The 22,743-nt window shown below is 38.9% G+C and overlaps 1 protein-coding gene and 4 non-coding genes across 7 annotated transcripts in view; 3 read left to right on the top strand and 2 right to left on the bottom strand.

Annotated features, from left to right (window-relative positions):
- Positions 1–22,743, top strand: part of LOC136879065 (UV-stimulated scaffold protein A) — a 334,211-nt gene that overhangs the window by 74,319 nt on the left and 237,149 nt on the right. For 2 of the 3 annotated variants that reach the window (XM_067152813.2, XM_067152814.2), the window contains exons 5-6: positions 17,946–18,233; positions 21,211–21,342. In XM_067152813.2, coding sequence (XP_067008914.2) covers positions 17,946–18,233; positions 21,211–21,342 — 420 coding nt within the window. The remainder of the gene's footprint in view (positions 1–17,945; positions 18,234–21,210; positions 21,343–22,743) is intronic. The other variant, XM_067152815.2, reaches the window with a different exon arrangement.
- Positions 2,721–2,797, bottom strand: TRNAS-CGA (transfer RNA serine (anticodon CGA)). The gene has a single exon. It is a non-coding gene; the product is annotated as a tRNA-Ser (tRNA).
- TRNAS-CGA (transfer RNA serine (anticodon CGA)) lies at positions 3,691–3,767 on the top strand. The gene has a single exon. It is a non-coding gene; the product is annotated as a tRNA-Ser (tRNA).
- Positions 3,987–4,063, top strand: TRNAS-CGA (transfer RNA leucine (anticodon CAA)). Its single transcript has one exon. It is a non-coding gene; the product is annotated as a tRNA-Ser (tRNA).
- Positions 15,028–15,104, bottom strand: TRNAS-CGA (transfer RNA serine (anticodon CGA)). The gene has a single exon. It is a non-coding gene; the product is annotated as a tRNA-Ser (tRNA).

The raw sequence follows: 22,743 nt of genomic DNA on the forward strand, positions 1-22,743 counted from the left end.
ACTTTAGTCCTGTTTCTCATAGCATATCTGCTGAGGATTCTATCCAAGAGATCAACACCTCCCACGATGTTGTTGTGCATTTTGACTAGGAATGGGGCTCTCCCTTCGGGCCTCATATCACCATCTTGTTTCAGTGTCACAGATTTTGGAATCCTGTTTACCATGATTGTGCCACAAGCTAAAATGGACCTGTGGGTAAACAATGCATCAAAGAGATTCACAGATAATAAATATCTGTCCATAAAAATGGTTGAACCAGAAGGAAGAGAGTCTAAGAGTTTAAGTACAATCCTTCATCCAATGTCCATTTTTATCTGGGAGAGGAACTTTTTCTGACACAATTTCCCTTCCACCTCCTTTGTACAAGGTAAAATCTAAGGGAAGGCCACTGGTACTTGTCATAACAAAGTTTTTTAACCCAACAGGTTGGGGTTTTCCTTTCACATACTGTTTCATCTTCACTTGGCCATGAAAGGGGCATGATGCGATGGCCCCAGAAACCTGAAAAGAAAAACAAACCATAAAATTAGTAACAAGATACTTTTTACTGTTTGAACTACAACACACATTGAGATAATCTGTGGAAATTGGCTTTTATTTGGGTTGATTATTTATTAAATGGACCAGTTTACAAAATTACTCACTCTGTTTTTTGGCCCCATCACTGAGTAGGATCCCTTCTGGCAGAAACGTCACCATTGGAAACTGTTCCATCATTAGCATCATCATCATCGTCATCATCAGAAGCTCCTTCTTCCAGAACGCCAGTACTAACTGCTGGAGCTTGAATATCAGCCTCAACATCCTCATCTTCAGTTTCAATATCTGAATTGTTTGGAACCCAATGTATCATATATGATACATAAGATATATCTTGGTGTTACACATTGAAATTTTATTGAAAAATTTGTTACTATGATAAAAATATGATCTCCTGACTTGGAGCACAATTAGCAAACAATCTTACGTTATAAAGTACGTAATAACGTATCTTACCGTGTTTATTATGCAGCATTGTTGTTATGGTTCAATCTCCACCTGATTACAACCTCCCCTGCCATCTACCGGGACAGCGAGCAATGAAAAACAGGCGACGGTTGAATAGCGTAGAGTGTAACGAATGTGATACAATGGGTGCAACCTTCCCAACATGCATACGAAGCGCCAGAGAAAATAAATTCCCAGTGTATCATATATGATACAAGGGGTCGCTAGAGGCTAGGTGAAATAGAATACACTGTACTTGCCCACATAGATGTTCTATCACCCTAGGTGAAATAGAATACCCTGTACTTGCCCACATAGAATGTTCTGTCACCCTAGGTGAAGTAGAATATACTGCACTTGCCCGCATAGAACGCTCTATCACCCTAGGTGACATAGAATATACTGTACTTGCCCACATAGCATGTTCTGTCACCCTATGTGAAATAGAATACATAGTACTCGCCCAACATAGAATGCTCTATCTTCCTAGGTGATATATAAATACTGCTCTCTCTCACATGGATTGTTCCATCACCCTATTTGGAATAGAATGCGCTGTTGTTGCCCACATAGGATGCTCTCTCCCTGTAGGTGAAATAGAATGCGCTGTTATTTCCCTATAGAATGCTAGAAAAGCCACTTGCAGCCCTAACCTGTGGGACTTATGTCCTCAGGCCCTCTTTCTCTCTTCACATTCCAACGGTTTTGTCACTAACCGCACATAATCATTTTGGAGCAATGGTGTTGTCACTAGCCAGTCCCTTAACCCATCTATACCAGTCGCTTTGTAACGGACCTGAATTATAAATTAATTCAGATTTTCGCCACTGTCTATCATGGAATGCACTGCTATCGCCTTTCAGGATGTTAGAGACCTAAGAGCCGCTTTGTGGCCCTAACCTGAGGCATACCTGCCATGTATTCCGATTTTTCCGTAAAATGTACGGATTTTGAGTGTTTTTTACGGTTGTACGGATGAACAACGTTAATGTACGGATTTTGAATATCTACGCTTGGTTTCGCTTTCTGACTGTAGTTGGTCTTGACGGGATGCAGTGTTTAAAATTCGATCGGTAAATATATGAATAATCACATTATAAATTATCTCCGTGCTTTTGTCACCTGTTCTACCTCAACTGCTACTCCATTCAATGAGATGTTCCCAAACAAGTAGCAGGCTTTGAGTTTGAAGAAAAATCCGTGAAAAGTAGCAGGCTGTGAATTTATATAATACAACTTTAGTATCAGCGTTGTGCTTCTTATCAGCTGAAATTCTTTGTGTGTGTGTGTGGGTAACATTGGCTGTAGTTCTGAAACTCATGGAATTGTGTGACGAATTTCGAAGCTATTTTGTACTTTTAGTGGTGTTCGTAATGATTTCAACTAAGAAATGTTATTATCAGTCTTTTTGGGAGGCATATTCTGCTTAATTTCCTTGTTTTCTACGATCACAGAAATTGTTCCCAGTGTTAAGTGAAAACAGATGAGCACTCATCAAGATGTAACTTTGTGTATTTAATTTCAGGGGTGATCATAACATATGCGGGAAAACTAAGTGCGAGCAACATAAAAAATAGGGGGAAAGGAAAATAATAAAATACGTGTACTGTATTGGGGCATTTTTCGTTATGTAAATATATATTACTATTCGAAACAGACTTTCAACGTATTAGGTCGTGTTACGTACATGTAGTACGTGTTGAAGAGATGTGAAGTACAGAACAAAAATGGCCAGCCGGACACCAGTGGGATCCGAACCCACAACCTCCCGATTTCGCGTCGGTTGCTCTACCAATTGAGCTATGGTGGCCTAGGCCATCTTTGTTCTGTTTGTAAGGATCTGAGCTACAGGTCTGGCACTGCTGCTAGCACACCGTATCGATGTTTAATCAAGAAGTAAGTATAAATAACCACCTAATTGATACTTTATTAATGCCTCGGTCAAAATTGAATAAAATTAAAACTTACAGGACATGTTTCGACCATTTAGTGGTCCTCTTCAGCTGTATAAATAAAGAACTGAAAAGAAAGACATTATGACAATAAGCACAAATAAAGACATGAAACAGACTAGATGAACGAGAGATATAATCAAACACGACATCGCAGAAGCACAGCCCAATCTCCCTCCTCCCTCACATGTTATTTTAGATGACGATAAAACTCTACTTCCCTTCTCTCCAGAGCTTTCCATGAACTGTCAAACTGTATCACATCGTTACTTCACCAGGTCGTGCTCAAAGACAGACCCTCTAGACAGCGCAGAATAAACATCTTTTCCAAACAAGAACGAGAGGCAAGATGACCTATTCTGATGACCTCCATTTTTATCAAAGGAGTCTCCAAAGAACTTTTATTTGTGCTTATTGTCATAATGTTTTTCTTTTCAGTTCTTTATTTATACAGCTGAAGAGGACCACTAAGTGGTCGAAACATGTCCTGTAAGTTTTAATTTTATTCAATTTTGCCTGAGGCATTAATAAAGTATCGATTAGGTGGTTATTTATACTTACTTCTTGACGTACTACATGTACGTAACACGATCTAATAGGTTGAAAGTCTGTTTTGATTACCATGCGGTCGTGAAAATTCAATATTCATTGACATGCCCCTCAACGGCGACTTAAACGCACTCTACAGTGTGCTAGCAGCAGTGCCAGACCTGTAGCTCAGATCCTTTCAAACAGAACAAAGATGGCCTAGGCCACCATAGCTCAATTGGTAGAGCAACCGACGCGAAATCGGGAGGTTGTGGGTTCGGATCCCACTGGTGTCCGGCTGGCCATTTTTGTTCTGTACTTAACATCTCTTCAACACGTACTACATGTACGTAACACAACTAATACGTTGAAAGTCTGTTTCGATTACCATGCGGTCGTGAAAATTCAATATTCATTGACATGCCCCACAACGGGCGACTTAAACGCACTCTACAGTGTGCTAGCAGCAGTGCCAGACCTGTAGCTCAGATCCTTTCAAACAGAACAAAGATGGCCTAGGCCACCATAGCTCAATTGGTAGAGCAACCGACGCGAAATCGGGAGGTTGTGGGTTCGGATCCCACTGGTGTCCGGCTGGCCATTTTTGTTCTGTACTTAACATCTCTTCAACACGTACTACATGTACGTAACACGACCTAATACGTTGAAAGTCTGTTTCGATTACCATGCGGTCGTGAAAATTCAATATTCATATATTACTATTATTATTATAAAATAATGGTGCGTGGCTTCCGGAGCCGATTGCAGGTCTTTCGAGTTGATGCGTGATAGGCGATCAATGCGGCCCTACCTAAGATGAATTCTAATGTTTATTTTTTCAGACAGCCCCCGAACCGTTGGAATTAACGAAGGAAATTTAAAATCCTCGACCCAAATGAGACCCCTTGAACCAAAGGCCAACACGTGCTAACCATTCAGCTCATACTACACGTACTGGTATCAATATGTTGCAACCATGATATAGGCTTACAGGATGGAAATTAAAAGCGTGACTTTTACGCCATTTCGTTTCACATTTCATAATAATTGAAAACCTTTAAGGTCAGTTCTTTTATTGCAAATTAAAGATATACGTGGATATTACGACTATAACCTGTATTTAGGAAAAGATTCTGTAGACCCTTTGCAACGATAGGTTAGATACCCAACACGGCGCGGCTCCTGCAGCTCGGCTCAGACGATGTCGCAGAGGTTAGAAATTCAAGGTGGCGTGTCTCGAACGATGTCACAGCAGCTTGTGCAAAACTGCCAACTTGGAATTAATTACAAGATTAGGTTTTGAGAAAAGATTATTGGTCTGGCTTGGTTAAGTCCGGCTTGTAAGAAGACTATTGGGCAGAGGACAACAAAGCTGTCAACATGCCTCTAGCATCCCACACACTCCACAAGGTATGACGCGGTTAATTACCCTGTGACTAAAACGTATCTGGCGCTCTGGGCGATTTTCTCTTATTATCAACAAAGTTGGCACTCCTAGCCAACCTGTACCGACACAGAAAATGGTGGCAAATTTGAATTTTACGCTATCTACGTTTTAATTCTTGTAAACAAGAATACTTCTAGGGGTCGGTTAGTGGGCCGGGGAGAAGCGTTGGCACCAGGAGGCTCGCAGGAGGCGCACAGCACTCCAGCCTACTAGATCCTTGTTCAAGACTACTAACTCCGAATCGCACGTACATTCGCGCTTAACAGGTTGCTGCTAATACATGCTAAGAGTATTGAGCAGTCCCTCTAAATTCAAAAAAACTTACGTATATTTTTCTTACATACGATCAATCAATGCGGGAAAATTGTGACCGAGTACAAATAATATTTTGACGATCGATGCGATAAAACGATAGTTGGAGAAACGATAGATGCAGGGAAATTTAACATTGGTTTATATGGACCATTTTTGGGATCAAATAAATTCGATGAATACGGGAAAACGGCAGTTCCGAGAATGATGCATCAAGGTTCTACTGTATTTGACTTGTATTAGTATTGTTTATAATCTCCCCCTCCCATACCGTCCTTTTTCATTATGTCTCAAGACTGTTATGCATGCGCGTGTAAAAAAATTTCCACTTAAGGATCTTCTGGATTTCTCCTTTTGAAAGTGAGGGATTACGCTTCGAGACCCCCTTATCTTGGTCACAGTAGAATGGTTTTGCCACTAACTGGACCTAGCCAATTTAGACCAATGATTTTGTCACTAGCCAGAATGATAAATTATTGAAATAAAGAGTGATCTGAGTGCCTAAGTAAACAGGTTGGCAACGAGTAAACAAACGACGGTCATTCCACGCATAGCTGAATGTAGTGAGTATTGGGTGGCACGGCGTCAGGCTATTAATGCTTTTTGGTAATATTATTGGTTGAAATTGCTGAAAAAGTTTGAAATAAGCAGCCACGTATGGATCTGATTGGGCACGTATCGTCCATTTGTTCTCTGATCAACGGTAGTTACTGCTTCATGGCCCTGTTGCTTCAGTCATTTCCTCCTGACTTAGAATTTGGTAGCTTAAGTCACAGTTTCCTAATTCTAGCCAATGTTCAATATCATTCTCACTGACTTTATCACAATTCAGGCAAATCATAGGTTTCAATGCAATATTGTGGTTCATTCCCATTCAAAAACTTTTTGTCGTGTCATTAGCTAAGGTTTTCTTCAATCCTTGCACGTGGCTTTAGATGGCGTACGTGAACAGTTGTAAGTGTGCATGAAATATTGTGGATATTGGTGGTACACTACTGATTGTTATCCAACATATTACTTATTTTTAAACATTATCTTCATTATCTAATTATTTGTCCAATTCATCATTATCATTTTACAGTTCTAGTTTCTCAGGTACTATCAGTGAGCCTCTTCCAGCCTTGTCTTATCGAGATACATTCAGTTGTTAATGATGTCCTGTAGTGTCTTACCCGATTTTTAAAGTTCCATCTCTACTGATGTCCATCCAGTGGGTTTTTTTTTTTTTTTTTTTTTTACCACAATCTGTTTTCCTGCTACATGTATTTCCAAGCTGTCCTTATTGGCTCTATGCTCATGACATGCCGGAAATACCTCAATCTGGACATGCTGACCCAACCTAACAGTGAATCTCAGCTTCCTTTCTTACCATGTCATTCCTTAACTTGTTCATTTCCGTATTCTGAATTGTGGATCTCACCTCAGGGAATGTTCTTACCTGCTGGTAAATGTTAGAGCTCTTCTGTGCTCTATTCACCACTTACTTTCTGTGGCTAGTATGTGTCAAGAAATTATGTCAGTTAATTCTGAAGTCCATTGAATCAAGACTTTTAGTGTAAGTACTGGAAGGTTTCAAGGGTAATCGCAGAATGTAAGAGCTGAAGTTTATGTCGATATTGACATATGCCGCAAGTACATGGACAAGAAGTAGAGTTCAGGCGGCCAGTTTCGTACGAGTATCGTAAAAGAGATGAGAAAAGATAAATTCAATAATGAGATAAGAAAGGGCCTGGAGGGCAGGGTAATAAAGAGCAAGCTGAAATGGTACGGATATGTGATGTGAATGGGAGAAGGCAGAGTTCCAAATGAAGTGAAGGCCTTGGATACAGTTACAGTCGAGCAGCCTGACCCAGGAGAGAATTGAAGAAGTAAAGCTAGTATGGGTGCAGGTCACATTAATTGAAATTAATAGGGGTCCTCCTATTCAATACAAAGATATTTATTAATGAGAATCAATCACATGTCGTTCACATGAGGTACTAGTTTCGGCACTAAACTTGTGCCATCATCCAGCCAACGAGTCAAATCAGGCAAACACAAAAACAAAAAAAAAACAAGTTCAAAACGCACTGTAACACCTGCATAGATGAATATTAAATAAAATATGGTACATGATAATATTGCACTTTAGTATAAAATCCTTTTAAAGTGACAATTCCGTTGTTATAAGGTGGTTTGTCCAGCTTGCATATGTCTTTGATCTTGTTGAAATTATGCTGCAGAGTTTAATGTCATGTGAAGTTAACACTTTCTTTGATCTGTGGTTTGGTTCCGAGAAATGAACGTGCATGTGATGGACTTGGTTAGACCCAAAGAATTAATTATCACTTCAGTATGGGGGTTTGGAACCTGGAGAAGAAATTGAAAGCCGAATTAGGCAAAAGATAGGGAAAAACTAAAAAGAAATGACAAACGACTAGAAAGGAACTCACCTTAAGCAGCCTGTTTGATCGGTGGACGGAGCTGGACTGATGGATGGAATCCTGAGGTTAGGGACCGAGGCGGAGGATAGGTGAGAAGGGGGAGGGGAGGGGGAGGGTAGACGCAGAGCAACTGTCAGGGAGCTAAGGTGGAGCGGAGGGATGTGGTAGTGGGGGTAACTGATGAGGATATATATTCCGTATGGTTTGAAAGATCGAGTTTTTTTAGGCAGTCTAATATTTTTTAACCATTTAATTAAGAGATCAAAAAGAATATTAGATTTCTCGGAAATTACATTTAAATTATAGTTAGGGTTGAAATATTGATCGCAATGAATGAAACAATTTTCGACAATATTCATAATTGGCCCTTTGTTTGCTATTTGAAGTATCTCAAAGTCCTGTTCTATGTCAGTGAACTTATGATTGGGCCGATGACCTCGATGTTAGGCCCCTTTAAACAACAAGCATCAGTGAACTTATGATTAGATTCATGAATGTGTTGGCCTATAGCAGAAAACTTGTTGTAAATTACTGCGTTGACGTGCTCTGAATATCTGGTTGTGAAGCTGCGTCCTGTTTGTCCCACGTAAGAGGCGCTGCAGTCATTACACTTGAATCTATAGGTACCAGATTTAGAACATCTGTTAGAGGTATTGACAGATGCTGAATTGTGTATAATTTCTGAAGTCCTGTTATTAGTTCTGAAGAAAATTTTTACCTTATGTTTTCGAAAAAGATAGGTGATTTGATGGACATCGTCATTGAATGTAGAAGTAGATGAAATGGTAGTTTTAAGTTTTTCTTTTGTGAGAGTAGTCTTAAGCCGGTGACTGAATTAATTGATTATCTGTTCTATAAATGATCTGTTGTAACCGTTAAATTTGGAGATTGCCCTTAAAGTGTTGAGTTCGTTGTTGAGGTTTTCCTTAGTCATAGGTATCGTGAATGCACGATGAACCAAGCTACTGTACGCTGCATGTTTGTGTGTTTGGGGGTGTATGGAATCTTGGCCAATAGTATTGGCAGTTTGTGTCGGTTTTCTGAAGATTCTATAGGAAAGAGCAAAAGGGTTTCTGAGAATAGTTAAATCCAGAAAATTAATTACTTTATTATTTTCGGGCTCAAGCGTAAAATTGATGTGGGGGTCGATGTTGTTTAGTTCTTGCAAGGTAGAGGTCGCATTCGTGATTTCTTCATCCATTGTAACAAATGTGTCGTCAGCGTTCCTGGCCCAAATGAGGATGTTTGGAAAAGTGTTATTTATTTTTGTATATTCCAGAAAGTCTAAGTAAATGTCCGCTAGAATTCCCGATGGCCAGTCCATTTTGTTGATAGATGGTTTCATCAAAATTAAAGAAATTATTGTTGATGACCAGTTTCAGGAGAGAAATAAAATCTTGTATTTCTAATTTGCTGAGAGAACTGTGTTTAAGCTATTTTCAATAATGGAAGAGAGTTTGGTTATGGGTATACTTGGATACATATTTACTATGTCGAACGAATGAAGGGTATGGTTGGGTTATACATTAAATTACTTTATATATTTTAGGGAGGGCTTTAACTGTGGGTAAACCTGGGTTCATATTTAATAGTTCAGAATTTTCTTGATCTGTAAAAAGAAAGGATATATTCTTTAATGTTTGTTTTAATTGTCGCTGTATTTTCTGTGTAGGATCTTTATTGATTATTGTAAACATGCTATTGTTAAAAAATTCTTTGGTTTTTGATACTTAATTAGTTTTGTCCATGATAACTGTAGTATTTCCTTTATCCACTTTTGTGATAATTAGATCGTTATTTTTAACTTTCTTTTTGAGTTCTGCAATTTGTTTGTTCAGAAGTAAAACTGTTGACATTCGAATTAATAGCAGGTGTTCTTTTATTTATGTTATTAGAATTGAACATCTTATCCAATTTTTTTTTAACTTCAAATCTAATTTCATCCTGATCTTCCAGCGGCATTTTATTGATTGTAGCTTCCGACTCAATAATCAAGTTAGAACACTCTATCACCCTAGGTGACATAGAATATACTGTACTTGCCCACATAGAATGTTCTGTCACCCTAGGTGAAATAGAATACACTGTACTCGCCCACAAAGAATGTTCTGTCACCCTTGGTGAAATAGAATAGACTGTACTTGCCCACATAGAATGTTCTGTCACCCTAGGTGAAATAGAATACACTGTTTTTGCCCACATAGAATGTTCTATCACCCTAGCTGAAATAGAATACACTGTTATTGTCCACATAGAATTTTCTGTGTCCCTAGCTGAAATAGAATACACTGTTATTGTCCGTATAGAATGTTCAATCACCCTAGGTGAAATAGAATACACTGTACTTGCCCACATAGATGTTCTATCACCCTAGGTGAAATAGAATACAGTGTACTTGCCCACATAGAATGCTCTATCACCCTAGCTGAAATAGAATGCACTGTTATTGTCCATATGGAATGTTCTATCACCCTAGGTGAAATAGAATCCACTGTACTTGCCCATCTAGAGTGCTTTATCACCGTAGCCAAAATAGAATACACTATACTTGCCCACATAGATGTTCTATCACCCTAGGTGAAATAGAATACACTGTACTTGCCCACATAGAATGCTCTATCACCCCAGGTGAAATAGAATACACTGTACTTGCCCATATAGATGTTCTATCACCCTAGGTGAAATAGGATACACTTTACTTGCCCACATAGAATGCTCTATCACCCTAGCTGAAATAGAATACACTGTTATTGTCCATATAGAATATTCTGTCACCCTAGGTGAAATAGAATACACTGTACTTGCCCACATAGATGTTCTATCACCCTAGGTGAAATAGAATACAGTGTACTTGCCCACATAGAATGCTCTATCACCCGAGCTGAAATAGAATACACTGTACTTGCCCACATAGAGTGTTCTGTCACCCTAGGTGAAATAGAATACACTGTACCCACCCACATAGAAAGTTCTGTCACCCTAGGTGAAATAGAATACACTGTACTCGCCCACAAATAATGTTCTGTCGCCCTAGGTGAAATAGAATACACTGTACTCACCCACATAGAATGTGCTGTCAACCAAGGTGAAATAGAATACACTGTACTTGCCCACACAGAATGTTCTGTCACTTTAGGTGAAATAGAATACACTGTACTCACCCACATAGAATGTTCTGTCAACCTAGGTGAAATAGAATGCACTGTTATTGTCCATATAGAATGTTCTATCACCCTAGGTGAAATAGAATACACTGTACTCGCCCACAAAGAATGTTCTGTCGCCCTAGGTGAAATAGAATACACTGTACTCACCCACATAGAATGTGCTGTCAACCAAGGTGAAATAGAATACACTGTTATTGCCCACACAGAATGTTCTGTCACCCTAGGTGAAATAGAATACACTGTACTTGCCCACACAGAATGTTCTGTCACCCTAGGTGAAATAGAATACACTGTACTCACCCACATAGAATGTTCTGTCACCCTAGGTGAAATAGAATGCACTGTTATTGTCCATATAGAATGTTCTATCACCCTAGGTGAAATAGAATACACTGTACTCACCCACATAGAATGTTCTGTCATCCTAGGTGAAATAGAATACACTGTACTCACCCACATAGAATGTTCTGTCACCCTAGGTGAAATAGAATACACTGTACTCACCCACATAGAATGTTCTGTCACCCTAGGTGAAATAGAATACACTGTTATTGCCCACACAGAATGTTCTGTCACCCTAGGTGAAATAGAATACACTGTACTTGCCCACAGAGAATGTTCTGTCACCCTAGGTGAAATAGAATACACTGTTATTGCCCACACAGAATGTTCTATCACCCTAGGTGAAATAGAATACACTGTACCCACCCACATAGAATGTTCTGTCACCCTAGGTGAAATAGAATACCTTGTACTCGCTCACATAGAATGTTCTGTCACCCTAGCCTCTAGAGACCCAAGGTTAAATTTGTTTCGTGAAATATGATTCTCTGAATTAATTTTACTCTTTCAGGCTTGAAAATGGTACTTTCACAAAAAAAAAAAAAAAAAATTGTAGGTTTTCCATAGTGGCAGGAGGGGATGTATCATATATGATACAGTGGGTCTGTATCAAGAACAAACATTTATTGTAGGAAAATTTATTTGCATGATAATACAGGTTAAAATAAGCTCTTTCATAGCCTTTTACTTGTTAGAACTATTAGACATTGAAAGAATGAATTTTAGGATTGGTTTTGCATACCCATCCAACAGACAACTCCCTCTTGTGGTATGGAAATCACGGAAGCAGTTCCTTTGGGAAGTGAAACATAGGAACACGTTACAATCTATGCATCTGACATATGTTAATGCAGATCATCTGGGAGCTCTACACCTTGATCTTGACTTCTGTTGAGTCATCATTTCTGGTAAAGGCATGGCATTTCTTGATCATTTTGCCAATGGTGGAAGTGGCTGGGTTGGGGTTCGTTTTCTTTGTTCTTCTGCTAATTCATCATCTTCGTCTTCACTTTCACTTTCTACACTTTTCCTAGTGATATGAGAGTAGATGAGATGCTCTGCAATACATAACTTGAATGAGAAATAGGTTAGATATATTCCCTTAGCCACTTATTTTGCATAGCAGCCATTCGATACTCGATCCAAGAGGCTGCCAACCCAAAATCAAAAAAAAATGATGGATTGTTCTAATTGTCCACTTTAGTCCTGTTTCTCATAGCATACCTGCTGAGGATTCTATCCAAGAGATCAACACCTCCCACGATGTTGTTGTGCATTTTGACTAGGAATGGGGCTCTCCCTTCGGGCCTCATATCACCATCTTGTTTCAGTGTCACAGATTTTGGAATCCTGTTTACCATGATTGTGCCACAAGCTAAAATGGACCTGTGGGTAAACAATGCATCAAAGAGATTCACAGATAATAAATATCTGTCCATAAAAATGGTTGAACCAGAAGGAAGAGAGTCTAAGAGTTTAAGTACAATCCTTCATCCAATGTCCATTTTTACCTGGGAGAGGAACCTTTTCTGACACAATTTCCCTTCCACCTCCTTTGTACAAGGTAAAATCTAAGGGAAGGCCACTGGTACTTGTCATAACAAAGTTTTTTAACCCAACAGGTTGGGGTTTTTCTTTCACATACTGTTTCATCTTCACTTGGCCATGAAAGGGGCATGATGCGATGGCCCCAGAAACCTGAAAAGAAAAACAAACCATAAAATTAGTAACAAGATACTTTTTACTGTTTGAACTACAACACACATTGAGATAATCTGTGGAAATTGGCTTTTATTTGGGTTGATTATTTATTAAATGGACCAGTTGACAAAATTACTCACTCTGTTTTTTGGCGCCATCACTGAGTAGGATCCCTTCTGGCAGAAACGTCACCATTGGAAACTGTTCCATCATTAGCATCATCATGATCGTCATCATCAGAAGCTCCTTCTTTCAGAACGCCAGTACTAACTGCTGGAGCTTGAATATCAGCCTCAACATCCTCATCTTCAGTTTCAATATCTGAATTGTTTGGAACCCAATGTATCATATATGATACATAAGATATATCTTGGTGTTACACATTGAAATTTTATTGAAAAATTTGTTACTATGATAAAAATATGATCTCCTGACTTGGAGCACAATTAGCAAACAATCTTACGTTTTAAAGTACGTAATAACGTAACTTACCGTGTTTATTATGCAGCATTGTTGTTATGGTTCAATCTCCACCTGATTACAACCTCCCCTGCCATCTACCGGGACAGCGAGCAATGAAAAACAGGCGACGGTTGAATAGCGTAGAGTGTAACGAATGTGATACAATGGGTGCAACCTTCCCAACATGCATACGAAGCGCCAGAGAAAATAAATTCCCAGTGTATCATATATGATACAAGGGGTCGCTAGAGGCTAGGTGAAATAGAATACACTGTACTTGCCCACATAGAATGTTCTGTCACCCTAGGTGAAGTAGAATATACTGCACTTGCCCGCATAGAACGCTCTATCACCCTAGGTGACATAGAATATACTGTACTTGCCCACATAGCATGTTCTGTCACCCTAGGTGAAATAGGATACATAGTACTCGCCCAACATAGAATGCTCTATCTTCCTAGGTGAAATATAAATACTGCTCTCTCTCACATGGATTGTTCCATCACCCTATTTGGAATAGAATGCGCTGTTGTTGCCCACATAGGATGCTCTCTCCCTGTAGGTGAAATAGAATGCGCTGTTATTTCCCTATAGAATGCTAGAAAAGCCACTTGCAGCCCTAACCTGTGGGACTTATGTCCTCAGGCCCTCTTTCTCTCTTCACATTCCAACGGTTTTGTCACTAACCGCACATAATCATTTTGGAGCAATGGTGTTGTCACTAGCCAGTCCCTTAACCCATCTATACCAGTCGCTTTGTAACGGACCTGAATTATAAATTAATTCAGATTTTCGCCACTGTCTATCATGGAATGCACTGCTATCGCCTTTCAGGATGTTAGAGACCTAAGAGCCGCTTTGTGGCCCTAACCTGAGGCATACCTGCCATGTATTCCGATTTTTCTGTAAAATGTACGGATTTTGAGTGTTTTTTACGGTTGTACGGATGAACAACGTTAATGTACGGATTTTGAATATCTACGCTTGGTTTCGCTTTCTGACTGTAGTTGGTCTTGACGGGATGCAGTGTTTAAAATTCGATCGGTAAATATATGAATAATCACATTATAAATTATCTCCGTGCTTTTGTCACCTGTTCTACCTCAACTGCTACTCCATTCAATGAGATGTTCCCAAACAAGTAGCAGGCTTTGAGTTTGAAGAAAAATCCGTGAAAAGTAGCAGGCTGTGAATTTATATAATACAACTTTAGTATCAGCGTTGTGCTTCTTATCAGCTGAAATTCTTTGTGTGTGTGTGTGTGGGTAACATTGGCTGTAGTTCTGAAACTCATGGAATTGTGTGACGAATTTCGAAGCTATTTTGTACTTTTAGTGGTGTTCGTAATGATTTCAACTAAGAAATGTTATTATCAGTCTTTTTGGGAGGCATATTCTGCTTAATTTCCTTGTTTTCTACGATCACAGAAATTGTTCCCAGTGTTAAGTGAAAACAGATGAGCACTCATCAAGATGTAACTTTGTGTATTTAATTTCAGGGGTGATCATAACATATGCGGGAAAACTAAGTGCGAGCAACATAAAAAATAGGGGGAAAGGAAAATAATAAAATACGTGTACTGTATTGGGGCATTTTTCGTTATGTAAATATATATTACTATTCGAAACAGACTTTCAACGTATTAGGTCGTGTTACGTACATGTAGTACGTGTTGAAGAGATGTGAAGTACAGAACAAAAATGGCCAGCCGGACACCAGTGGGATCCGAACCCACAACCTCCCGATTTCGCGTCGGTTGCTCTACCAATTGAGCTATGGTGGCCTAGGCCATCTTTGTTCTGTTTGTAAGGATCAAAGAAAGTGTTAACTTCACATGACATTAAACTCTGCAGCATAATTTCAACAAGATCAAAGACATATGCAAGCTGGACAAACCACCTTATAACAACAGAATTGTCACTTTAAAAGGATTTTATACTAAAGTGCAATATCATCATGTACCATATTTTATTTAATATTCATCTATGCAGGTGTTACAGTGCATTTTGAAGTTTTTTTGTTTGGTTTTTGTGTTTGCCTGATTTGACTCGTTGGCTGATGATGGCACAAGTTTAGTGCCGAAAGTAGTACCTCATGTGAACGACATGTGATTGATTCACATTAATAAATGTTTTTGTATTGAATAGGAGGACCCCTATTAATTTCAATTATTGTAATCCCACTTCAATACAGATCATAAAATTTCTAAATATCAATGGGTGGATGGAGCAGCAAAAAGAAAAGACAATGAATAGCTTGTCATCTCCACACTTTGAGGGGAAAAATGGAGTTACTCCATGTTGCTCCCTCGGCCCAGTCTAGTCTGTCAAGTATATGATTATTGATGTCGGCTTCCGGATCCTGAAATGTGACAACACCACGGTATAAATTACCCAACTCTACCTTGGTATCTCCAATATGTTCCCAATCGATAGTAGTTGGACAACACGGGACCATTCGAAGATAACAATAGAGACAGAATTACTTACCACATAGGTTCCAACGTAGAAGTATAAATAACAAACAACTGGGCCTAGAGGTTAGGTGAATCAAAAACCCGAAGAAAGAAAGTAATTTAGTGAATCAAAATATCAATTTAAGTTAACAATAATCGTTTGAACATATTCTAAGATGATTAAGCAAATTGAGAAGAATTATTATTACTTTTAAAACACAATTGATAATGTTAATGTGGTTTCTTTAACATAATTTTTACGGTGTATTTACTGTCATAACATAATTTGCAGAGGTTATGTTGTATTGCATTTACTCACATTAATCGAATAGAAATGATAGCAATGCAACACAAATTCATATCACACGGAAACTTTAAGAATTCCATACTAATAATAATGATGATGATGAATACGCAAAGCTAGTCATAAATCGATCATTGCTGACTGTGTTTACTTATAGGTTTCCGAATGGTTATAAACGTAAAATATGTCCACTTCCTTGAGAAATTTCTCTTGCAATCTCCTTGTATGCTGCCATTTTATTGTGGTACTCCACTAAGTCCACTGAATAAGACAGGGATGCACACACATCCCGTGGTCATGAACACAAAACCATTTTTGTTGTTTTGATTCCATTGGTCAATTCTGTCAAAGACTTGGCAATTGTTTCATCAATTAGAATATGTTCTAATTCACTTTCAAGACTTGTCAAGACTGATCAAATATTGCAAGCTATTTGACAAGTACAATTGTGAAGTCTTGAATTTGACACAAATTTGAGGCTTTAGAAATATCATTGAAATGGAAATTAATCTGAAATAGTGTAACAATAAAGTTTGGTGAATAGTCCTGTTCTATCAACATAGATGAACAATGCACAACAGTGACCTTACTGTCCTTCGAAATAGTGCCTTCCAATAACTATGCACTGCTGAGATTGGTGATACATGTCCTGGAAACTTTGCAAGGAGGCTTCCTTCGGTATGATGTTTAAAAGCTTCGTCACATTTTGTTGGATGTCAGGAATATCGTCAAATCTCTTTCCTTTCAAAGCAAGTTTGAGTCGTGGGAATAAGAAGAAGTCTGGAGGATTGAGGTCTGGCGAGTATGGGGGATGTTCAAGTTACACCCCCCCCATTTTTGCCATGAACTGTTTGATGATGTTGGCTGTGTGAGCGAGCGTTGTCATGGACAAAAAACCATGAACCTTGTTGTGCGTACTGGGGTCGTACCCTGTGTAGATGTTTCATGAAACAGGTCAAAATTTCAATGTACCATGCAGCATTCAACGTCGTTCCCTCAGGTAGAAATTCCTTGTGGATAATGCCTTGATTATCGAGAAAGGTGACGAGCATCGTTTTGATGAGTGACTTTTCGGCTCTGACCTTATTCTGACAAGGGGATCCCGGAGAACGCCTTTCCATGCTTTGCCATTTCGTTTCAGGGTCGTACCTGAGACGCCAGGTTTCATCCTCAGTGACAGTACAGTTCAAGGAATTTGGTGTCCCATCTGCCGTTTCGACAAAATCCTGTGAAGCCTCTAAACGTGCCTGCTTCTGATCATCAGTCAAGTGATGTGGCAGAAGACGAGAACACATTTTCCTCTTCCCTAACTTATGGGTAACAATTTGTCGCACGGATTCTCTTTTAAACTGCAGTTCATCCGCTATCATGCGCACAGTTAATCACCGATCGTTCGTGACTAACGTCCTCACCTTCTCAGTGTTTTCGTCACTGACGGTGGTCGCCGGTCTTCCGCTATGGGGGTTGTCAGAAACAGTTTCCCGGCCTCCTCGAAAAGGTGCAAACCACTCGTACACGCACTTCAAGGACAGTGCTTGATCCTCATAAACACGTACCAGCATCACATGCGTTTCTTTCTGTGTCTTGCCAAGCTTAAAATAAAACTGTACTTTGATCTTTTGGTCATTCATGTTCCTGTTCGCAGTTCAGAACCAATGCACTAAACACCCACTGTGTCAAACTATTCTTACATGGCGCAACTGGACAACGTTGGGAGTAGGTGGTAAAAACCTGCTGCTACGCAGGTGCAGCATTGTGTCACCAGTGTTGCCGGATCAACCGTTCTGACTTCATTCACCGAACTTTATTGTCACAGGTTGTAGTACTCTGCAGATATCATGTGATGTTATATTGCCCTGTTTCAGAATTACGGCCTGAAATAAATGCTACTCTAACAGCAATGGACAATTGTTTTGGGTTACTTCTACCTGCTCCAGAAAACTTCTTCATAGTTGATGAAAATCCAGTGGATGAGAAGAACTGTTCAAAATCTTCTGATATGCCTTCTACATCGAGCATTATTTGTAATAATGCTAAGAAAGAGGAGAGTAACAGTGAGGAAGAGACTGATGAGGAAGAGGAAAACTTTATTGAGATGAAATCTCATGGGATTTTCAATCCAAATTTCAAGATAGAGCTGGAATTAAAACCCGGTAAGAATTCATAATTCCAAAATACACCTTTGAATACACATATAGTATATATTACTTTGTTCGGGCCGTTTGTAGACCGTGATCCTTGTGTTGTTGTTATATTTGTTTGCTGCTTCTGGTGTTCTTGGTGGTGGGATTGGTGGCTGTTTTCTTGTTGGTACCTTGAGCTTTTCTCTTGGCCCAGTAATACTTCATTTTCTTGCTGAACTCTAGCTTCATTCCTCGGCCATTCCCTGGTCTCATTGTGGTTAGCTTCTGTAAGGGTTTTTGGGAAGGGTCTGATTGAGATAGTTCAACAGTATTTACTTCTGTTGATTATTGTAGCTTGATAAATATCTGCGAGATCCTTCTCTACCTGCTTGAAGACCTTATACGACAGCCATTCTGTACAGCTGTCAGTACAAAGCCTGCTGTCATCTTCTGATGGCATCTATGAGGTTTCCTTGGTTTTGTTAGAGTTCACGGTTTGGTCTGTACCATTGCGTTCCATCAGGATCTGTGATCTTTCTCAGCAAACTACTTTCTTGCACTTGGAGGGCTGTTAGTGGAGGTCTAGAGATAGGTACTCTGCTGCGTAGTTTGCCTTCTCCTCCGTTCGAGAGCTACCGTTTTACTGAGATCTTCTGAAATCAATTCTCCAAGTGTTATCACTGACTCTCATCGTTATGATCATCCTGTGTTAGCCGCTATTGAGAGGGAGTTGCGTAGTAGCCTCTTGAATGTCGTTTGCTAGTGAGGTCAGGACATCCTTCATCCGGTGTTCACTGGTAGGGATCTGGTCCATTGCCTGATGACCTTTCCCAGGACACGATGAAATAATATGCATAGCGAGATAGTGGGTTCGAACCCCGCTGTCAGCATCCCTCAAGATGGATTTCCCTGGTTTCCCATTTTCACACCAGGCAAATGCTGTACCTTAATTAAGACCACAGTTGCTTCCTTCCCACTCCTAGCCCTTTCCTATCCCATCATCGCCATGAGACCTATCCGTGTCGGTCCGAAATAAAAGCAAATTGTAAAAAAAATAAAAAAAATAAAAAAAAAATAAATAAATAAAAAAAAATGCATGAGATACTGCCTCCTTGCCTCGCCCCTGATTTGATTGGGAAGCTGTCTGAGAACTGTCACTTTGAAATTGGTGGTGTGCAGGCTGACTTGCACTCTTGTTGAGTACTAGTTCCCTTAAGGTTTTGAAGAGATTAGTTCTATCCACGGAGTTGTACACATTCTAAAAGTCGACAAAGGTAACTTCTTACTGTGTGGCTCATTTTTTGCTATATTGGAGGTTGGTCTTGAGGTTTTGTATCTGTTCAGTACAGGACCTTGATGCTCTGAACCCTGGTTAGTACTCTCCTAACTCGTCCAGCTGCTGCATTGCATGCTTTTCTAGAATCTTGGGCTGCAAGGGGTGATTTACCTCTGTAGTTGCTGTGGTCTGGTTTTTTGTGGATCGGGTAGATAATGGCTGAGGTCCAATCATCTGGGAATATCTCACTAACTAATATATATCCAGGATCACTTTGTGTATGTGCCTGAAGGTGTGTTCTCTGGCTTGTTTCAGCATTTCACCTACTATCCAGAGGGGAGTTACATGATATCTATAACTTTCTCATAAGTGGAATAATTTGTTTTCGAATTTGAATTGTTGGGCAGGTTCGTCAGCATTTAGGAGTGCTAGGATCTTAGTGCATTTACTATTGTCTGCTCTCTGGAGAGATGGGTCATCTGTAAGTCCTCTTCTGCTTGCTTGATCAGTTCTTTGTTGTGCTTTCTCTTTAACTTTTGTCTTCCTTTGTGAAACAAAGACTTGTAAATTGGCTTCGTTCTTATGTTGGTTCCTTCATTATCATTATCATCCTCAGCATCATGTCACGTATTAGACCTAATGTTCTGTTATTATCTGACCGATGAATGATGGATCTTGTTCCTGAGAATTTCTCTGGGAATTCTTCCTGTATCCATTCTTCAAACATGACTTTTGTATATTTTGTGATTTTATGTGGTAAGTCAGCTTCCTCTCTATAACATACTTCCTTCAGTAATTCTTTGTTTGGAATGGATTCTTTCCCTTTCGAAGCCTCCATTTTAGTTTTCCGATATAACTTGGATGCAATTTTGTGCAAATTGTGGACCAATTGCTCCAGGTCATCTTCTGTAGGGACAGTTAGAGCAACATCGTCTGCAAACAAGATAACATCTAACTTCAGGTTTTACCCATGTTTCTCCTGCCTACACTCTGTCATAACAGTATTCATGTAAATTATAAATGCCAGAGGGTAAAGTTCGCATCCTTGTCTGACACCTCTATTAATCGATTTCCATTCTGTCTGTCCCCAGTTTTAATTGGTAACAGCAAAACAATTGAAGGCAGATTAAGTATCCAATCTCAAAACAAAAACATTCTCGATAATAGAGTTTCTGAACACTAGGCATCACCAGGAAATAGACACTAGAGACATCTGGTCCTTACAGATAAAACTTATGCAGTATGATAGTTCAGTTAGTAGAACAGAGATAACATCTCAGTAGAAGTTCTGCAGCAGTTTCAAACAGACAGGGAGGCTTAACTCATGGCTCAGTATGCATCACTCACTGCAGAGAGCTTTCGAATTGAACCCAGACGTTTGGCACGCGATCCAGTGATTAGAAATTGTATATGGCCAACATGCTAATGGCTAAATTGTTTCCACCAATGTAACTGGAACAAGCTAACCACGTGTCAGACCTTAAAGACGATCATGTCAACTGTTTTGTTATGAAAGACCATAGCGTAGGGTGTGTTATATGAAGTAAGAGTCTGCTAAATTCTTGTGTCGGGAACTGATAAGCAACATAATACTTTTGCTTAATGTGCGCTTAAATATAAGATGGAAAATTACTCACCTCTAGACTTTTCTGGTACACTAACCTTGTACAGACTGCAAATTTTAAATCTAAGATGTGAATAAACTTTAGTCTAATTATCATTTTGTTCCAGAGACCACATCGATTAAAGAAACTTCAGAAAATGCAGCCATATTTGAGAATGTCAGAGATTTGAATACATTAATCAGAAATCGGTACCTTCCTTGTGTGAAGAAGTGGGAGCAGATGATGTCCAAATGTTCAGGTGATATTCCCTTTACAGTATCTATTTTGGTAATTTTTGTTTGGGCAAGATTGTATTTAGGAATCCACATGTTGGGCAGCATAGGAACTTTCACAGGGAGTAAATGGTATGAATAGCTTCATATTGGTAAGTACTATACAGGGTCACCTATATAAACTAAGACCGAATGCACGGTGTTTGTATTCTACACTACGGCAATTGCCTCAGCCAAACATATGCCACCCTGCTTTAAGCGTCTTTGCAAACTTGTACAAAATCTTAACTTATGAAAGATGCTGGAAGTGTCGTCCTTCCTGGGTTAATATAAAACAAAAGGTAAAAGGTTTCCACTTAGTCAATACTATTTAATGTAATGACATGCCCCCTTACACAAGTGATATCAAAATGGTGTCGGGCTAGTGACACCGTGGGGAAGCGTATCACAACAAGGAAGCAACAAAATCAAAATGCTACGAAATAAACAGCATAAATTTAAAATAAATGTGGAAGAGTGAATATAGAACACAAGGGACCCATTTCCCAAGGAACTAAAAGGGGTGGGATCAACAAGGGAACCAGAACAAGCATCTACAAGAAAAATTTGTACACCCTTTAAAAAAAAAAACTATACTATAATTAATTCAAAAATTAATGCAAACTACTACATGTTTAGCAGCAAATAAATCGGTGAAATAAATCAATTTTATCTAGTTAGAAAAAATATTTGAAGTTTCAAGTAAATAAAAATAAACACATAAGTCATATCTACAATTCTGTTTTTTTTTAAAGGAAGAGAAATTTGGTTAAATATAGTACTTTTTAAATTAGAATAAATAATTTATAAATTCTAAGGTGAGGTTTTTAACAAATAAATACATTATCTGTAAATAAGTAATTTAGGTAAATAGTACAAAATTTTAGAAAATTGAAATTTTTAAAACGAAATACAAACACTAGCGACCTAACTAAGAAAGGAGCTCCTTGAATAAACCTAAAATATAACATGCTATCTACACTTAAAATAAATAAATTGTCTAAGGACCATTCTTAATGGAGGGTTCACCACACCGAATGCATACCAAAGAAAAATGTAAAACGAATCGCACAAAATGAATCACCAAGACATATCTGACGAAAAATATCAGTCCCATAGCATACCCCAGAAATAGAACCATATAGCATAGTAAAATTTAACACCACCAATATAACACCACAAACCAAGGAACGAGAAGTCATCGTTCATGTGCCGTACACTTCAAGAGAGAACCGGTCAGGTAATACCAAAATGTTATTAATCACATACTGAAATAGACACTTGTAAGAGAGCAATAGCAATAGAGATCCGTACACAACGGCATCCACAGGCAGACTCCACACGCGATAAGATAATAATAATAATAATAATAATAATAATACACCAGT

This window comes from Anabrus simplex, chromosome 8, assembly GCF_040414725.1.
Source record: "Anabrus simplex isolate iqAnaSimp1 chromosome 8, ASM4041472v1, whole genome shotgun sequence".
Classification (NCBI taxonomy): domain Eukaryota; kingdom Metazoa; phylum Arthropoda; class Insecta; order Orthoptera; family Tettigoniidae; genus Anabrus; species Anabrus simplex.